The sequence below is a fragment of the Amblyomma mixtum genome, chromosome 2 (assembly GCF_055824585.1).
Source record: "Amblyomma mixtum isolate Tamu chromosome 2, ASM5582458v1, whole genome shotgun sequence".
NCBI lineage: Eukaryota > Metazoa > Arthropoda > Arachnida > Ixodida > Ixodidae > Amblyomma > Amblyomma mixtum.
In genome coordinates this window covers 293,196,134-293,216,322 of record NC_143013.1, presented here as the reverse complement: position 1 = coordinate 293,216,322, position 20,189 = coordinate 293,196,134, and the positions used below count along the sequence as shown (strand labels likewise).

The 20,189-nt window shown below is 48.1% G+C and overlaps 1 protein-coding gene across 7 annotated transcripts in view; it reads right to left on the bottom strand.

Annotated features, from left to right (window-relative positions):
• Rbp (RIMS binding protein) overlaps positions 1-20,189 on the bottom strand; it is a 388,544-nt gene that overhangs the window by 234,856 nt on the left and 133,499 nt on the right. For all 7 annotated transcript variants that reach the window (XM_089574466.1, XM_089574471.1, XM_089574467.1 and 4 more), the window contains exons 3-4: positions 10,269-10,355; positions 1,941-2,042 (exon numbers count right to left, since the gene is read on the bottom strand). In XM_089574466.1, the coding sequence (XP_089430592.1) occupies positions 1,941-2,042; positions 10,269-10,355 (189 nt within the window). The remainder of the gene's footprint in view (positions 1-1,940; positions 2,043-10,268; positions 10,356-20,189) is intronic.

Below are 20,189 nucleotides of genomic sequence, written 5' to 3'. Positions count from 1 at the left end.
TCCCTCGAAACGGTTTACACATCTGTCACCCCCCCCCCCCCTTCAAAACAAAATAATAATAACAGCTGTGAATAGAGTGCAAAGCGCAAGGCGAAACAGTCAAGCCGGGATAAATCGAATCCGGATATTTCGAACTATTATGTACATCGAACACACAGATTATTCCCTTGAAACTCCTGCGTAAAAGAAGAAGAAAGTCGTGCAGTATATCAAACTACCCATGACTCTCCCGTCCCCAGGAATCGGCCGCAAGCGAAGGCTAGAGCTTTAGCGAAGAGAAGCTAAGGCGTCAGCTATGATGGGCTCTTCCAGACATGCCAGTTCGCTACGCTGAAAAGTTGAGAAGTTGAGGCGCAAGCACAGAGTTTCTCAATATTACCGCGAGGGAAAGTTGGCGCCAGTGTCTATGCCAATTTATTAAAGAGCCCTTCAGCCACCGCGGGAATGCCGCGATGACGAGGTTTATTGTAGCGAAAGCTACATTGGCCACGAACTTGCGATTTCACTGTGGCGGTGCTCCGAGGAGGCACAGAGACCGACCTTGAGCCGTTGCCTAGCAACCGCCGCAGCTGGAGGTCGCCGCGCGCTCGCCGCGTCATCAGGCATGACGTCACACCACGCGCCTCGCCGCGGAGCCGCCACCGCCACCGCCGTCTGGCATGACGTCACACCGCTTGCCTCGTCGTTGCGCTCGCCTCCGCACGTTTCGCCAGCTGTGTCGCATGCCTGATAAAATGTCGGAGGATTGACCAAGCTATGCCTTAGCTTTCGCTACGTATATCCTGGCATAGCCTAGCTAAGCCACTGCTAATTTTTGTTTGGCTTGTCTAGTCTAGGCTAGAAAATGAGGATTATGCCTCTTAGTATGCAGCTGCGCCACGATGCTCCCCTATGCACGCAGGTGAAATTATTTTAACAGCGCGTTCCTCACTTCTTCAATAAATGTAACACGAAACTTCCACATCATTTCTGCGAGGTTTGCCCCTAGAAGAGTCATATTGTTAAGGAAAAATCAACATATCATTTCCAACAATAGACAAGCCAAGTGCGAAATATCATCTTCCCGGAATTCCTGCGCCTCTCCATGGTGGATTAAGTGGAGCACGGCCTGCTTTCCCTCTAGTCAATATTGAGAAACTCTATGGACTCAAGGATCGGAAAGTGCACTGCAGCGAAGCGGATGCCACTGGACGCAAGAAGCAGGCGAACCGCGATGGTTCCTCTCGAACGTCCGAGTGTCAATTCAACGCCAATTTTCTCGGTGTTACTTGTTCGGCCAGCGACGGTCTCTCAAAGGTGCCGCGAATTCCAGTGGCGGATGTAATCTTGGCAGCTTCATTATTAAGTAACGTCATAGAGAACAGGGCTGAGCAACCACCAGGCTCGCAACATCTTTGATGGTAATGTGACCATTTTTTTTTTAGTCCCAAGTAGTCGTGTAGTCTGCAATAGTGGTCCACCAGGGGCGTAGCCAGGGGGTGGTGTTTCGGTGTCAGAACGCACCCCGAAATTTTCTGAGCGCTGCATCCCCTCCCCCTGTTTTCGGCTTTTTTTCGTCGATGTTATTTACACACCGCATCGATATATTGAAATGTTAAAACAAAAATAACAAGTGTGCCAGTTTGTTGACAAAAATAGTTCCTTTTCTGAAAAACAGATGGCGCCACTAACATTCTTTTTTTTTTTTGCCGGCATGGCGTAACACCCGCTGAACTGCGCCACTGTGGTCCACACTTATTCTTCGTAAGCGACGGCGTATGACACGACACTTCATTTTGAGGCGACGCCTATTGCAGCACTCCCTGCGTGCACGAAGCGGGATTACAAACTCTCCGAGACCTTGAGGATGACGCAGCAAGAATACAAACGATGGCGACTGAAACGTTTCTTGTGCGTTCGAGAGGAAGGCTGCATGAGAAATAACAACATAGACCACTCACTTGGTGCAGGTGCGCCACCTGGCGTTCGAGCTGCAACCTCTCCTTGGCCGACTGCTTGATCATGTGCTGCAGTTCCCCAACGTTCTGGTACAGAAGGCAGTTCTGCGGAAACAAGGAGTCAATGAAATGAAAGCACCAGCTGCCCATGTAACATATAGCTTGGCCGTCGTGTACATCTGGGTTTACTTTTTTATGTATATTGTTTTTTTTAATTTTCAGCGTTTAATTTTCATATCAATGTTTGTGTGAAGTGAAAGTGTTCACAAAATTTTTTTGAACTCGATAATCGTTACCATTCTCTTGTCACCATGACGCAAATCCTTTTGTCACGCCATTTTTCTGTTGTAACTAGTGTGTCTAACTGCGTTCTTGAGGTCAACTACCAAATTTTACCCCTTCCTCCCCCTCAAGTATTAAGGCGAAAGCCTTTAATGCCTCATCGCTGTCGACAGAACGCTGTCGACAGCACGTCAGCAGAAAGTTGTCAGCAGAGGTGTCACGCTTTTCGGTTGGTCGAAATGGTTATGACGTCAGAGTACGCGGATTCGCAGTAATGTGGTCACCCACGGATGCCTGACGCCCCCTTTTGAAGCAGACGACAACTAATAAAATAGTTGTCCGCTCCAACAGGGGACGTAAGGCGTCCGTGGGTGACCACATTACATACCTCATTACTGCGAACAGAGCCATGGATACAACCGAACTCATGGAAGCAGAGAGAGAGTCGTGCTAAAGAAGCAGTGAATGTCGGCAGTCAAAATGTGTAGTTGTAATGTGTAGTAAAATTAAGCACTAGTACAACACAAACAGTCTCGCAGTCAATGCCAAACAGTGCGCCAGGAAAGGCGTTCGCCTTGCACCACTTTAGGGAGACAAGGGCCCCTTGAATTTTTTAACTGTTTCAATATGTATATTTGTAAATGCTTCCACTGGGTACGAGGCCAAACACTGTGTCTGCATATTTTTGCGTACGTGTTATCAACAAGAATAATTAAGATTGGTTTGGTTTATTGGGGTTTAACGTCCCAAAGCAACTCAGGCTATGAGAGACGCCGTAGTGAATGGCTCCGGAAATTTCAACCACCTGGGGTTCCTTAACGTGAGAATAATTAAGAGATAAGCCAATAATTCAGAGTACCACTTCGCCACAAAAGTTGAAAGCTAAGGCTTAATAAAATTGGAAGAGAGTCCTGAAACCCTCGGTTCTTCAGTCATGAACCAGCCACTTACACAAGACCTCAGTCGCATAAGACTGCGTGTGGGTGTGTTCTTTTTCTATCTCGGGTACCGCAGCGTCCACAGAAGCCGCGAACGTTGTGCAAATTTCTCGGCCCGCGATTCGCTTACTCATCTTGCATGGCGTTCGTTCACACGGCAGCCTACGCCCGCCGTCCGCGCCGAAGTAAGAAGACAATGGAAGAACAAATATCGCAGCGTTCGAGCTCTAGACCCGAGTCCTCGGGATGCTTGCCCAAGCAATTTCCCAGAAACACACCAAGTTATACTATGACGTAAGTTCTTTTTGCGATTTATCCGCCACCGCTTTTCGGGACTAGGCATTTAATCTCCAGAACCCACGCGGTGGGGAATCGCCATGCGAAGCCCGCATTTTCCGCGGCTCTGAATCGATTCGTGCGGCTACCTTTTTTTTTTTTTTTCGGCTTTCTTTCTCTACTAGTTTCCTTTGTTCTCCTTTCATTCCAGCGACGTGATCTTCGCTGCGCACGTACCGAAAAGCTCGCATCAGAGTCCGGAACAGTGTCTCAAAGAAAATTGGAATTCAAAACCGGCGATGTCCGTCTTCCAACCACCGCTTTTCTGCTCAGCCGCCTCGCATTTAGCTGCGCTGAGGGAACCAAACGCTGCCTCGATTCGCATCGAAATCGCGCAACCTGCTTGTAACTCGTTGCCTACGATGCGAAACCGGTGCGCACTGCCCGAACCTCGGTTCCGCTTATATATGGGAACGGGCTACGCGGGCATCAATTTTCAGGACTATAATGCCCTATGCGAAGCTGCAGTGGTTCACTTTGCGAGGGGCGTTCCGAAAGCACCGATGCCTGGGATTCAATTTTTTTGCTCATATTAAGCAAATAAACTGAAATATGTTATATGGAGATGGGAGTTTGGAATGCCCTCGCTCCCAGGGGCGCATCACTTTCCGGTACAGTTCCAACTACCGCAATGTACACATCCTCGATCAAAAGTTTTTGAGCCACTTTTCTTTACACATAATGCCGTCATTAGCATCAGCACCCCCCCCCCCCCTCCCCCAATGGGCCAACCGTGGCCACCTGCTTCGCGAAAGTCTTTTCGCCTGGTCTTCCGCTGCTCCAAACTGCGGTTTCCTTCTCACGATGCCCACATCGGTAATTAAACAGACCACCTGAGAGTACAGCTGCGCATTGTGTTCCTCGTCAGTGTCCACTTCTTGAACCTAATTTCAGCTAAAATGCGATGCGCTCCTGTTTGTTATCACCTACGGTGCTCTCGTTCCATCCCGTAGTGTTAAAGGTGCACTGAAGAGGATTCTGAACTCGTATTTTTTCCGCTGGAACTCGATCTACACGTTTCGAGTGTTCTTGGAAACTTCGAATTATTGCTCCGTGCGGCCGATTTCCCTAATTTAAGTCAGATTAATGTGCGGAACCAGATTTCTTTTTTTTTGAGTTCCCCGCAAACGGTGGGATGAGTCGACCAACCTTTCAACTGCAGTCCCGTGGCGGCTTGCCGCTCTGCCATCGGCGGAGTGATACGTAGTGATCGGCGAAAGCAAAGAGTCCACGCGTATTTTTATTTCCGTGGGCCTAATTTGCAGCTATCTATTCTCTGACTAGACCTATTTATCCACGGAAACCCAAAAGAAACAAAATAAAAGAGAAAGCAAAGTCACCACGCGACTGCCTGAAAGGCACTACATGCGTTGGTCGACTCCTCCCACCCTATGCGGGGATTTCAAAAAAAAAAAAAAGAAAAGGCGGGAGCCTGACGTTAATCCGATTTAATTAGGGAAATAGGCCGCACAGGGCAATAAATCGAAGCTTCTAAGAATGCTGGGAACGTGCAGATTGAGTTCCCGCGGCAAAAAGAGGAGTTGAGATTCCTCTTCAGTGCACCTTCAATACTTTCTAGACACTGTCTATTGTTGCTCACTTTCCACTCCTGAATTTCGCCTCGCGCTTTCGTCTTGAACGAATGGGTGAAGACTGCTTTTGACGGATTCCTTCGTCAGGAAACTGTCGTTCATCGCATGACATCGTCTACCAAATGCGCGCCCGCTTATTACTGTTTAATAATCTAAACCCGGTGGTGGTACTGCTATTCATTTATAGACATATTCGTCCACTGTTTCTAATGCCTTCTAATAACACAAAGTGGTGGTGCTTGGCCCAAGAGTGAAAGTTTAGCTTAAGATACTCAGTGGGACAGTGTTAGTAAATCGAAGGTTGCTGGTGTACTTAATTCCATTCATCTCTTGCGCCGAATCATTCCACATCTAGCGCCGTGAATACTTCCTGTAGGTATGCAGCGACGTAATAGTTTGATCGTTATTCCGGCAGGGTGCTCAAGTTTCTTCGGTCTCAGAATCGCAATATCAGCGTTCTCAGTGCTTTCTTCCTACGAAAAAATGTTTGCACGTCTTCACGTGTGCATGCGTAGGCGAGTGTTGTCACCACTGTAAACATTAGAGATACGATACTGCGCATGCGCAATACAATTTCGCAACAGTAAAACGGCGAGTTGAGCGAGTTGGTACATCTTGAGAAAAAAACAGCGCAGGAACAGGGACACAAGAAAAGAAGACGATGGGACAGGCGCTGACTAGCAACAGAAGGTTTATTGCACGGAACACGAAAAATATACTCTACAAACGACCAGGAGCACGCATGATCGACGCCAACAACACTGATAAGATGTCACAATCAGCCATGATTTTCAAGAAACGATATCTCATAGTCATGAACGAGGACGGATGGGGTGCTTACGCATGTGTCGCGGTTTTTCTGAATATGAAATGCTTCGCTAATTTCCCTAGTTAATCTATCTTTGTGACTGTACAAGACCTTTGTGTCATTAAAAAGTGGAACACATTGTTGGACAGCAGGCGCGGAGGTGTTGCTACCACATTCTTTGTAGTGCAAGGCTAGGTTCGAGGAAGGGACCGCTTTCAAAGAGGTGTTGTGTTTACGCAGGCGGGAATTTAGGCATCTTGCCGTCTGGCCTATTGATGGGGTGCTTACGCATGTGTCGCGGTTTTTCTGAATATGAAATGCTTCGATAATTTCCCTAGTTAATCCATCTTTGTGATTGTACAAGACCTTTGTGTCGTTAAAAAGATCTCAAAGATCATTTATAGGCCACACGGGAAGATGCCTAAATTCCCGCCTGCGTAAACACAACACCTCTTTGAAAGGGGCCCCTTCCTCGAACCTAGCCTTGCACTACAAAGAATGTGGTAGCAACACCTCCGCGCCTGCTGTCCAACAATGTGTTCCACTTTTTAACGACACAAATGTCTTGTACAATCACAAAGATAGATTAACTAGGGAAATTAGCGAAGCATTTCATATTCAGAAAAACCGCGACACATGCGTAAGCACCCCATCCGTCCTCGTTCATGACTGTGAGATATCGTTTCTTGAAAATCATGGCTGATTGTGACATCTTATTAGTGTTGTTGGCGTCGATCATGCGTGCTCCTGGTTGTTTGTAGGGTATATTTTTTGTGTTCCGTGCAATAAACCTTCAGTTGCTAGACAGCGCCTGTCCCGTCGTCTTCTTTTCTTGTGTCCCTGTTCCTGCGCTGTTTTTTTCTCACAATTTCGCAACTATCAACATCAAAGCCGCCTAGGCGACAGGCCCTGCATTAGAGATGATATAGTGCGCATGCGCCGTACGATTTCGCAACAGTCAAGATCAAAGCGGCCCAGACGACAGGCCATGAGTGGTAAGAAAAGGCGATGCCTCTAGAGGTCTGTGAAGAAATTCGAGCGATCGTGCGGTTACTGAAAATTGCGGATGGCAGAGTTCGAGGATGGTTATAAACAGCCTAACACCAAGCGAGAACTCTTGCCTTCCTTTCTGCCTGCCTCACTGGTATAGGTTGTAAGTAGCGGGGCGTCATGTTGCACCTGATGCGATACGAGAAAAACCACTCCTGACATATGTGGTTTGGGCCCAGGTGCATTGCAGCGTCAAATGTATACGTGCGCTGTTGATCTGTTACGAAGTAACCCTCTTTATTCCCTTGAAACATATACGTATACCCGCTTTCAGCGACCGCCCAGTCCTGCTGCCTCACAATTCGATTCGAACCCACGAAACGAAGGTCTTGCGAAATGCGAATGCATCCCTTGCCTAACTTCGTTCCCTTTGTCAGCACTCCGGCCGAGACTACATAGAATACACGAAAGAATCTCCTACAGCATGCGAGTTGGCGCGCCCTGTGCCGCCCTCTAGTGACTTGCGCATTCAATTTAGGCTTTTTGTTTCTTTCTTTTGTTCCATAAAGCCGACAAGACTGACGTACAAAAAATATATGAAAACTCGCCTTCAGAAGCAAAGTGTAAGGCTTTCATTATATATCAAAGCTCTACCCTGTTTATGCGCACCTTTTTTGAGACGCTCCTTAGAGGGCGTGGCGCCGACAGTCTAGGACCGCATTTATTTCTATGATGTGTGCCGCCGTATTGAATGCAGGGCTGGTTTCTAGCGGACCTTCTACCACTATTGCGCCTCTCGGACGCCGCGTTGCACAGCTTGCCCAATACGAAGAGCATCTGCAATACGCTGAGGCGACACTGCAACCGGCCAGACGAGACGCACGCAAAATAGCGGAGCAAAAGAGAGAAGAATCTCTTATTACGCAGCTGGAACTACCAGGCAAGCGTTTTATGCCTAACTCACTCCTTCGCTGCTTACGCAGGCGCATTAGTAAGCACAACGTCTACATGTAAAAGGGCACATTACTATCAGGCAGTAAACGTTTACCGTTTAACTACGAGTAATAAGCCAACTTTCCCCTCTAGTCAAGGAGTTTTCGTTCACACGTAAGCTCTCTTCAATGTGTTTTCGGGCTTTACGCATAGGTTAGAACACATTCAGTTCTTGCCAACTAACTAGGCATGCATTTATATGATCATCATAAGTGTAACACTGTGCACAGTTTTTTGTTATTTTGTTGAGTTTCTCTCTCTCTCTCTTTACGCCAATAAGGCTACGGCTTCTTACTGCGTGCGTTGGTCGATTAATTTGTGTCGTATCAGCTAAACATTAGGGGTGCGCGAATATTCGAAATTTTAGAACAGTTAATCGAACGACCCTCCTATTCGATTCGTGAAACGAATCAAACGCTGCTTGATAAAAGTTACTCTAACCGAAATGAATATGTTCTCAAGATTTCGAATACTTTTCGAATAATTGGGCTCAATTTCGAATAAAGCCCGCCGTAGTTTTCTTCGAGGACTGTTTCAGAAAATCCGACTCCGAACAGCATGATGCTCGACCGCTCTGCGTGGGAGTGCTCAGCGCCGACACGCGGTGCGTTCGAGTCGCGGTGTTCATAATGCTCATACATGGCCTCCATATCTGGAAGAGATAGCGACAGCTCTCCGGCAGATTGAGCGAAACCTGAGATAATTTCCTAAGAGTATAACATGAAGGTCAATGAGTCTATTAATATACGCATCTCCTAGTCGAGAGCGTTGCGTCTTCTGACACCTATATCTACAACCCCATAGCATCGTAAATCAGCGCTGCCGCTAGCGTTTCGCTGTTTAGCAAGATTATTGATTCGTACGAATATTCGCACTAATAGCGAATATAAAAAAATTGCGATTCGTATTCGATTCGGTTCTCAGCGCCATCATTCGTATTTGATTCGGCGGAAAAGTTACGTTACTGCTATTCATTTCGGTTGCGAAAAAGTTCTATTCGAAAACCCTCACTAAGTTCAGTGTGATAATGCCCAGACAGCGCACGCAAAGATAAAAAAAAAAAAAAACTGCCGAAATACTGTTAGATGTACACATCGGATAGTAAGCGCTTCAAGCGACAGGAGCGCTGCCTGGATATTTAATTCTAACGAATATTTCATCGACTTTTTATTGTGGCTCCCTTTTCAACTGACAGTTCTCCACGGTGCGAATGTCGGTGCAGGGTGCTGCTTTGATAGGTTCTCAAGTGGATGTCCCTTCGTTCCGCATAAAAGCTCGAGATTTTTACGTGTGTACAGCAGTACGAATAAATAGAGAGAATTTTTCCGTCATTTTTGCGCCCACTGACCTCCAGAGGTGTCCGAAGCGACTGCAAAGCTTTACTTTTTCTCTTAAAAAGAACGAATGTGCTGCTGACTCTACTGATGGTAACAGCTGAAGCTGTGAAGACAATAAATTGCTCGGCTATACCAGCAGAACTCACAAATGTCGGGCGAGCAGAAAGGGGTCGAGAGCCAAATGGATCAACACGCCTTTTCTACCATTCACGGTCATTTCCATGGCATTGATATTTGGTGTACGACGCTACTGCTGTCGTAGTCAGCGATGGTCTGTATGACAGGAGGCGGGGGGGGGGGGGGGGGGGGGGGTAGTCGGTAATAGATATACGTGAACACTTAGGTTAATGCGCAACCTCCTACTCGAAAGTTCTCAGGCTAATTGACTGTATACTGGTCCATGTAGAGAGGGTACTTCAAGCCCTTCGTGTATAATAGCCATCGTACTAGAGTCAGCGTATAATACCGTCAGTGTCGCTGTCAGTGTAGTGTCATCGTCAGTGTCAGTGTTCTAGAGTCAGAGTCAGTGCATAATGCCCATCGTACTAGAGTCAGTACGCGAGTTTGCGGGTGAAAGAAAATCATTTCCGTGCAGTCACGAAATCTGGTCGCCTGTAATGTGTCAAGGTGTGAGGGGATGTACTACATGCTCTAGTAGCTGGTAACATTACCGCGCGGCTGGGTAGGGCGGCAAAGCTACAATATTCTTACAAAAACACGCGTCCTGTGTTGCCAGCAATAGTATATCAGGCTCTTGGTTCATCAATGAATAACCCTAGAAATTGAACGCTCCGAAGAGGTGGGGGTGGGAGGGGGATTCTTTTCGACCTCCGCAGATATGGGGAACTGGTGGTCTTCTCCGAGGCGCAATTCATGTCCGAAAGGAAAAACCGGCACGTTGTTAGAAAAAAAAGAAAAGAAAAATGCTGTCCAATAAGTTCAAGCAACTTTTTAAAAGCATTGTCCGTGTGCGCTTAGTAGTCTCCGCGACACGGATGTTTCCTTGTCAACGTCCATGGTTCACGCAAGCAGCCGAAAAGATGATGGCGGCTTACCGTGACGATGCGCTCCCGGGCAGTCCTGGACGGCCTTCTCTGCGGTATCAGACTCTGACCTCTCTGCACATAGCCGAGGGAGGGTGCCTGCGAGATCGAGAGAAAAGTGAGACATTCATCAACCCCCGCCACCGGAGAACAAAAAGACACGCGCGATAACTCCATACGGGGCGCCTCAACAGCACCAACAGCACCAACACAGTGAACGTGGAACAGCGACCCGAGATTATTGTCATGCTGGAGGCGTCACCGGCAGCATTATAGTTATCATGAGTCAGGTTAAGAAAAGCTGCAGCGCGTCGCCGTAGAGCCTTCGACTATAGCTCCATCCGACTATGCCAAAAAAAAATAGTTTGTAGTCTATCTCGTCATCGACAGTAGGTATAAGCATGAAATATATTGCAGGGAAGCATAGGACATGTAATATATGTTGGTAGCCGCTCTCGGTTACCCGTAAGGTTTATTGGCTGCTCAATGTGCGCCGTCAGTGCACGTTAAAGAACCCCAGGTGGTCGAAATTTCCGGAGCCCTTCACTACGGCGTCTCTCATAGCCTCAGTCGCTTCGGGACGTTAAACCCCAATAAACTAAACCAAACCAATGTGCGCCGCCTTCACCCAGTTCTGTTCTTGGAACAAAAGGCAGCACGCATGGCCCCTTGGCTGCTTTCGCATCTTGAGGAGCCTCCGCGACCAGCCGCTTTTCTCTCATTCGCCGCTTTCGGTGCTTTACGAGCCGCTTCTGTCCTTCATGTTTGGCTGAGCATACCGCGTCCCTCGCTGCCTTCGCTGCTTGACGCGCCGTAGCGGCCTTCCGCTCTTCTGCGGCTTTAGCGACGCGTTCGGATGGCCGCCGTCTCACCTTCGTGTGCAGCTACACAAACCAGCTGTTGGCGACGTAGTTTAGCCTTCCTCTTATCTTGACTCAAACGGCTAGATTGCAAGGCCACGACGACAGCCTGGAAGTGAGCACTTGGAAGCTCAGAACGAACTGATGATAGATGAGAATGGCCACGATTTTCAACGCACAGCTCGAGAGGCTACTGGTTATTAAGATATGAAGAATTTTTTTTTTAATCTGCGGTGACAGCCGAGTGGTCTATAGTATCGGAATACGAAACTGCTTTGTTTGCACCGGCGCTGGTTCGAATCCCGTTCGGTGCTATAATTATGGTAAGTTGCTTTCTCCTGTCTTCCATTCGTACGGAAAAGTTCGGAATGGTCCGGATAAGTTAGTCATCATGTTCTTCTTTAGGTTCGGCTTCATGTTCAGACCATGTTCGCGCGAGTTGGCCGGAAATGGGAGATAAAAGCATCTAAAATTAAAGGGCGATAACGATTACGCAGAGAAAGATGCTGCTGTAATGAAATGAAATTACAAATTAAATGATTTTGCGTAGATTCAAATCGCTGACGGGCGGATTCGGCAAGCTGTTGTCAAAGAGTTCGACCTTTAATTCTCTGCCGGACGGCTTCTGCCTCCCGCTGTCGCACCTCAGGGTCATGTTGTCTGAGACGAGCGGCTTCTGATTAGCGTTATTTCCTAGAGTGCTTGGGCGGTGGCATACGTGAAACGTTCAGAGAACCACGCTCCGCCTCGACTGCATCCCTGGCCCTCCAGCAAAGAAACTGATGTTCCACGTCGCCGCTATCGGCTGTATCCTAACTACGGCAGCTGCTACTCAGCAAGAGCGCAGTATGGCACGTCCATAATTTTAAGACGTTTTCAAGACAACTGCTTCAAGGCGTTTTGAAGAGCGTTTTTCGACCCAGCGTCAGACCTGATGACGAGATTCGAGCGAAGAGCGGGCTGTGAGCACCAGGTGATGGTCACTTAACTGTTGTTGTGACTGAGGGAAGGATGAAAAAGAAATTGCGCGGGCCTGCCTACTGGCTCGAGCCAAGCCACCACCGCTGCCACGTGCAGATAGAGGAGAGTTAAGAGGACAGATATCACTTAACTCCGGACACGAAATGACTAACTTATACTAGCATGCCTCTCTTGAAAACATTAGCTCTAACAACTTGCGCTGTGAGCGCAGGTTAGTGGCGATAGAGACGGCGTCAATAGAGGATATTCAAAATTCCGCAAGTGCGCTTTCCCACGTAACTACGTTGCCAAAGACAAGACGGCCGACTTCTGTATAAAAAAAAAACTGCAAGGGCTATAGGACAGGCAATGAGGGTGTGGATAGAATGTAAGAAACGTATTTTGAAAGAGTCAAACAAAAAACTAGTCCTTCTTGCTTTGTTTCAGCTGGAAACGCGTGGTCAGCCTTCTTGTCTTGGGCAGCATGTTATGCGGAAAAGCGCACTTACAAAATTTTCGTCTGGAACAAATAAATCGCTGATAGCAATGGCACACTCTCCGGAAAACGTGCGAGTTGGCTATGTATGCACACAGCCGTGTGTTTAGCGCCTGACAGGGTCAATCCATGCCAGTGACAAAGACCTGGGCAAATACGCAACATATACGTTCACAATGCGACATAGGATGACTTGCGGCTGTGCCAGCTGAGCGAATTAGAAAGCGTTTGAATAAAGCGTGCTTCGCTCGTGGCCAGCGGGCCCGCATCGAGCGCGCCGCGACGTCGGGGCGTGTCTCGGCTGCTGCCAGCGTCGCCTTTCGTCGTGGAACAGTACACTAATCGATGGGAGGGAGGACGCCCCAGCTGACGCACACAGTCGTGCCTCGATTCCACGCCACTCGAGAGAAACGTGGGCCCTAGAGGAGGGACAGGGGGCAGTGTGAGGCAGCTGTTACGAGAGGGGCTTAATTAAGCCGATTCGCACCACGGCTAGTCGAGACAACTCGAGAAGACAACACGTTATTACGTGGTGGCAACGAAAAGCCAAAGCGAATTAGATACTCCAACGCCCAGAGAGGGAGACAGTATTTAGGGTTGCTGGAAATGCTAGCCTACACTCTAAGCCAGAACGATGGAATACGCATTCCATGCGTGCCCTGCATTTAGTAGCGAGATACAATTGCTGTGCTCTGCATCTGGCAGTCTTGAATCTGGCTCGCCGACAGAGATTTTAAGACTTTCTTGAGTTCATGTACTTTTGACCGATTATGTAGTGTGTTGTAAAAGTTCTTTTTCATCTTATCTCCTATGTATATCAGGATGATTGTTTTTCCGGGAGAGGTGACCTGTGTATGTTGTGTTTCGTTTGTTGTGCTTGTAAGCGCTGCCACGTGTAAAGGGGGTCGAGGGCCTCTCAAGTTGCACTGTAGCAGCTTTAATCTCAGCTTCCTCTATAATGTAAAATGAACTTCAATAAAAGAGAGAAAGAAAGAAAGAAAGGAAGGAAGGAAGGAAGGAAGGAAGGAAGGAAGGAAGGAAGAAGGGAAGAAAGGAAGAAGGGAAGAAGGCAAAAAGGGAAGAATGAAAGAAGGGAAGAAGGAAAGAAGGAAGGAAGGAAGGCAGGGAAGAAAGGGAAGGAAAAAAGGAAGGGAAGGAAGGGAAGGAAAGAAGGAAGGGATGGAAGGGAAAGAAGGAAGAGAGGGAAGAGAAGGAAGGAAGGAAGGGAGGGAGGGAGGGAGGGAGGGAGGGAGGGAGGGAGAGAGGGAGGGAGGGAAGGAAGGAAGGAAGGAAGGAAGGAAGGAAGGAAGGAAGGAAGGAAGGAAGGAAGGAAGGAAGGAAGGAAGGAAGGAAGGAAGGAAGGAAAGCAAGAAGGAAGGAAAGCAAGAAAGCAGGAAGGAAGGAAAGCAAGAAAGCAAGAAGGAAGGAAAGCAAGAAAGCAAGAAGGAAGGAAAGAAGGAAAGCAAGAAGGAAGAAAAGAAGGAAAGCAAGAAATCAAGAAAGAAGGAAAGCAAGAAGGAAGAAAGAAGGAAAGCGAGAAGGAAGGAAGGAAAGAAAGAAGGAAAGCAAGAAGGAAGGAAAGAAGGAAAGCAAGAAAGCAAGAAAGAAATAAAGATTGTGATTGTCGGCTCTGAAGGACTGTAAGGAATAGTTACGTTTATTCAGGGCGTTGTGCATGAGCCATAGGCTACTAATATGCCGCCTTTCCTCACTTAACAGTGTTCATTCTTGACTCACCTCTCTTTTTTTTCCTTTTCCCCTACATCTCTCATCCCTTTCACTTAGTACAACGTAGCAAACAGGTACTTTCTCTTGGTCAACTTCCCCGCCTTTTCTTTCCTACCTTAAGACAGATAGGACTAAGTCCCTCGAAAACTAACTCCGTTGCTACAAGTATTAATCACCTAATGAGCAACCATTACCGTTTTAAGAGTTACCCGCAAAGGGACGTCAGTCACGCTTAGTCTCTCCGCGGACTCCTCGCTAGCGAGATGTGATGAACTTAATCCTGATTTACCCACTTTAGAGTGCAATTCTTAAGGGATCGTCACAGGTTTTCGTAGCGATTTCGGAACTATGTTGTAACTGAAGTGTGGTTGCGACGGGGTGGTTCCCGTGGTGGATTGTGGGTGGGTGGTGACGGCTATACAAGCGCGACGCAAAAGCGCGGCGCAATACATCTGGCCAGTTCTACCGCGATGAGTGAGGCAGACGCAGCTGCTAAACGCGCCGCCCTAAAACTTAAGTGCTGCTCTCCCAAGAACCAACTACACGTTGAGGCATTCACCTCCCGGAATAGCACTCTTGAATAAGCGGTGCCCGAGTCGAGATCAGTCCAGTTCGGGCCTTCCGGTAACCTGACAGTAAAGAGTGGCTATAATACCTCATGTTTCAACCATGACGACGCTACACGTGCGCCTTTCTCCAACTGTCCACAACGAATCTCATTACTTTCGGTGAGCTCTGTAGTGCACTGTCGACGAGACACATCGGCGTCTCCTGATGGCATCCTGTCAGCTTTTGAAACTGGCGACACATCGCCGATGACGATGGAACCAGTGCTGCGCGGTGACGAAGCTGTACCCGTGTTACCTCCGAATTGCTACCAGAGCTTACCGCATCCCATTTAGACGGTGCAGTATGAGACGATGGGGCCACTGATAAGCATTGCTTTTATTTCGCCGCATCAGAATTATGTACTCTCGGGACAGAATTCCGCGAACAACGCCAGCATCGACCCGGTTCCTACGATGCGTCCCCTTGTGTCCCGGAACTTCCGTACCACGCCCTCCAAGCAGCGCTCGTCATAACTCAACGGCTCTGACTGAGCGACGGCTTTCCGCCCTCCTGGATTGATACAGTCGGCGAGGTTGTTGTTAAGCACGCTCAGGATGAGTCAGCAACATCTCGCGACAGCTAGCGCACCCCCAAGCTCATCTCCACGTTTCGTTCAAGAACGTTTAGGGTTGCTTTATGTTTTTAATTCGATAGCGTTAAAGTTGTCGTCGCACGAAATTCACTGATTGGTCGAGATAGGTCACGTGGCCTTGTGACGTGTGAATGTGATGTATGCAAATGTCAATACCGTCACAGCATAGCGGATACCTCCATCTGCAGCGAGTAGTCCGAATATGACGATTCATGGACAAACAATTGCCAAGAAACTGACGAAAACACACACAGAAGTTGGAACGGAAGCTACGACAAATGTGCAATTTAATGTTATCGCATAATACTTCTAAGGTGACATAAGCGTACACATGCCCCATAGTTTTTCTTGTGGCTCTAGCGCTTTGCTCGTCACAACAAAGGGCCGCAATGCCTTCGCCTAGACTCTTCAAGAAGAACCTGCGTGAGTGCGAGGTGAACGTGCCAGAAGCAGTCTTGAAACTAGGAACAGTAGACTGACGGACCATCCCTTACAAAAAAAAATTTAGACAGTCTATAGACTGTCCATAAAGTTCTGTCTATAAAGTCTATAGACTCCCATAGACAAATCCTACAGAACAGTCTACGGCAATAGAAATGCTATAGACAGTCTATAGATAATCTATAGACAAAAAATATCTATAGGAAGGCAATAGAGTCTGTAAGAAGTGTATAGATTGTCTATAGACCATTTTTATAAGGGCACAGGGGAATGGAGCGATGCAACACGGCTGACCATCGCGTAATCCGGAAACCTTCCTCTCGGCAACAGTACCCACTTTCATCATAATCACATGAAAACTCGGCTCCTGGAGGGCGCGCGTCTTCTGCGCTTATGGTGCGGTTCCTTCCGTGGGAGTGGCGGAATGGTGAGACGGCACGCCGCTCGTACGCTACCGACCCACACGGCACGCGCGACCTTTGGGATAGATCCCACACGGCGACGAAAATAAGCTGGTACACTGCAAACAAGCCACTACGTGTTTACGCCAGCTGCAGGGTGGCGGACAGGCAGGGAAACTTTGCGGAGTTGGGTCATTTCTCAAGAAAAACAAAAAGAAAAGAAGGCGTAATGGAAGAAGTGTAAGTGCAGGAAATTTCAATCTTGCAACCCGAAATGTCCCGGGGTTAGACCATGCATGACAAATACAGCACTTCGTCTTCTTGTTGTTCATTCAGCATTTCCAGCTGTTTGTTTTTCTTCTTTAAGTGACTTCTTTTCTTTTGTTCTCTGTGGCAAGTTTTATTTCACAAAAAAATTCTTTGCCATCAATATAGAGCATCAATACTATTAATGCACTACGATAGTTTAGCGCATGAGCGGCAGAAAAGAGGAGCTGCTGTATGTTAAAGAGATCACCACCACCACACCACCTGATCCTTAGGTTCATGTTTTAAGAAGCGAAGTTTGCGGCGGCCGCCATTAGGGAAATTCTTTTGAGGAAACATATCACTTGGCACGTGCACCTTGTGGGGACGCACTCGTCCCCTGCGGTTCGCTTTCCCGCAATGCACCCTCAACTGTGGTTAGCTTCCCCGCAATGCACTCTTCTCAGTTGTGTTACTTTAACTAACAGGGGAGGGCGCTCGCGTCACAGCGACACCAGCGCCACGGATGGCGTTTGCTGCGCGCGCGCGGGGGAGAGACGGTTCTCTTCCAGGGTTGCCAGGTTTGGCTACTTTGCGCCAAATGCGCCAAATTGGCTACTTTTGAGAGCTCTTGGCAACAAAAATTTGAGCTTGGCTACTTGGCTACTTTTTGGCTACTTTTGAAGTGCTATTTATGAACACCATTATCCTGTTGTACCTGCCTTGTTGTCGATAAATGGGGAACAATTTAGCGGGGTTAGGCCAAATGCGAATTAGTCGCGCAGGCACTTCGGTTTTCACTTCGGTTTCGGTTCGAGGCTCGATTTTACACGTCAATTAAGCAGGCTTCAGACAAAGAACGGCGACTTAATCAGACTTGAGCTTCGTCTTAAGGGCATGACGAGATAGCATTAATGGGTTAATGCCCAGATATGTGGAATCGGTCATTCTATACATTTACTGATCGCTGAGAGTCCTACCACTCCTGGCGCCGTGGTGCAGTGGTTAAGCAATACGCTACTGCCCTGCGATGGCAGGTGTGCGATGGAGGTTGCTCTTCCCAAGCAACCAGTCTCAACCAACCAGTAATTTAACTTCCACAAGCCATGGTGGGGAGAGTACTCATAAACTGGTAGGCAGTGCTTCACTCCTAGAGTTCCACGTACGCCTTCACGTAGGACTCACAAGGGCTTCACGTAGGGCTTCACTTTGTTTACCCATCACGAAATCGCGACATGTCCCCTCTAATGCTCACGCATTAATAACTATGACTGCGTCAAAAGAACACAAAGTATTTGCTCTGCCGAAGAGAAAATGATTTATTCTGGTCACTTTTCAAGTCACGTCATAAATACCTCTTATGCTTCCAAGTTATTTACAAGCACTGTTGCCCCATAGGTTGCCCCCTGTCTTTAAACTGTAAATTTCCTGCCTCTGGTGACGTTTTTTTGGTGTCTTGGCGCCAATTCTGGCTACTTTTGAGACCGTGGCCGTAGACTGGCTACTTTTTGGCTACTTTTATCATTTTCTTGGCTATTTTTTTTTTTTAGATTAGGAGCTGGCAACCCTGTTCTCTTCTGCTCGGGACCGGGAAAGCGCACGAACGTGTCACGCGCGGCTCCGCTCTTCGTCGACGGGCGCCTCCTGGTCGGAACATGCTCCCGCCAGCCCGACCCGTCCGGTCTCGGAGTTTTCCCTTGCCCTACTGTGGGCGAACATTCGCTCGTAACCGTGCTGGTGAGTCGGACGTCCTCGATTCCTCAGCGTATTTTGTTGCTAGCTGGCGTTATTGTTGTTGTAGCAATAAATGCCTTGTTTGTGTCAGCCAGTGTGTCGTTCCTTTGTTCCCGCAGAACAAGGCCCGCCGTGGTCGCCGTGCGCTCGGTAGGGCTCGCGACCACGGGGTAGGGTCCGCGCGGTTTTGAACTGTGTCAGCCGCGGTTAAACGGGGAGAACGTATATATATCTCCCCATTTAATCCCCACAACCTTTGGGCCAAATCGCGCACATCTTGTTCCTTGGTGGTTGCTAATAGTGAGGCCCTTGGCACCTCGACACTGGCCGGACTATTTCTTCACGGGAGGCAGCACAAGTAAATACTTTCAATTACCGCAGATCGCGCTAAGACCGAATAAATCATTGCTGGCATTTTAAAGAAGGGTATGGCTACGGGGTAAAGGCCTTCGGGAGCCTCTGTGTGGCATCCGTTTGGAACAAGGTCGTTCCAGAAACCAGAAGTTGTAATCCATATTCACAAGGTTCTTTAATTACTTCAATAAAGAGCTACAGCTTCCCGCACACAACCTCGGCCCCTTGAAAGATGTCTCGCGTATGCTCCCTCGTTTCATCTGAAGGAAAGGGAGGTGAATGTGGCAAGAAATCGGAGGCACCATATGATGAAAACGTGCTGTGCGATATAAAAACGCAATAATTTTAATTTGATGGCAAGTCACTGACACAGAGCATTCACTAGAGGAAGTATTATCTAGCAAAAGTCCTCAGACCAACATGGCCGTAGCAGTAGTGAGCGCTACCACTTGCTATTTATGTTATTAAAGGTGTCTAGAAGGAATTACACTTTTGTTCATAAACTTTCGAGCAATAAATGCTGAGCTACTTCAGCAACTATAGCTTGCGACCACGGTCTAGCGACGAGCCTGTATACTTATGCAAAATGTAGTATGTTCGCAAGCCTTTGTCAGGGTCATAATGGACAGCTCTTTATTCCAGACGTGAAAGCACCAATACCGTTTTTCACTTATTCGGGGCGGCTGAAATGCCCGCTGCTAATGGAAATTGAGAGCAAACTCCAGAGGCGAACGTCACACCTAACTTTATAGACACTTTGAAAACTAAAAAACCGGAACCGCGCATGAATGGAACGAACGCGATGCTTCATTGTTTGGCCTACATATATTACTCAAGTTTGGAAGTTTGGAAGAAACCAAACTGCCGGGCTTCCCCTTTAGCCTTGCGTGCAAAGGGCTATGCGTATACACACTTGACAGAGGCTGCATCATGACACGGAATAACGTTTATTTTCCAAGATATAGTTTTTGGGCGGGCTTGACGGCATAGATTTATTTGCTTATTCCTTTTCCTGCGCGGCTGACCTCAGTGCACTGCGCTGCAAAACCTGCCGAAAAGAAACGCCCCAACTCACGCAGACCCCGACGACAGGCGGAAAGTGTTCTTCGATCGTAGCCACAGACACCTGTCCGTTCCCAGCGTGCGCCCTCCGCGAGAAAGCTTTTTTTTTTTGTTTTCGCCCGAATGGGCCGTTGCCGCGTCTCCATCGAGGGTTCCACACCTGGGCAAGTGCGAGACGTACGCACGCCAAACATGCCGGGCACCTCCGACAGGCAGGTTGCCAAATGTCACTTCCGGGTTCGTGTGGCGTGTACGAGAGACACCGACCGCCTCTTCAGCGGGGTCGTGACCGCCGAGGATTCGCCAATGGTGGGTAAACGACAGCGGCTCTTGCGCGATATGCATCCTACCTCATGCGCAAAGCCGTTGCTTGGCTCAGGTACACATCCCGGAAGGGTCGTGAAGCGAAGGAAAAATGGTGGAAGCTGGCGAACAAGTCGCGAATTCCAG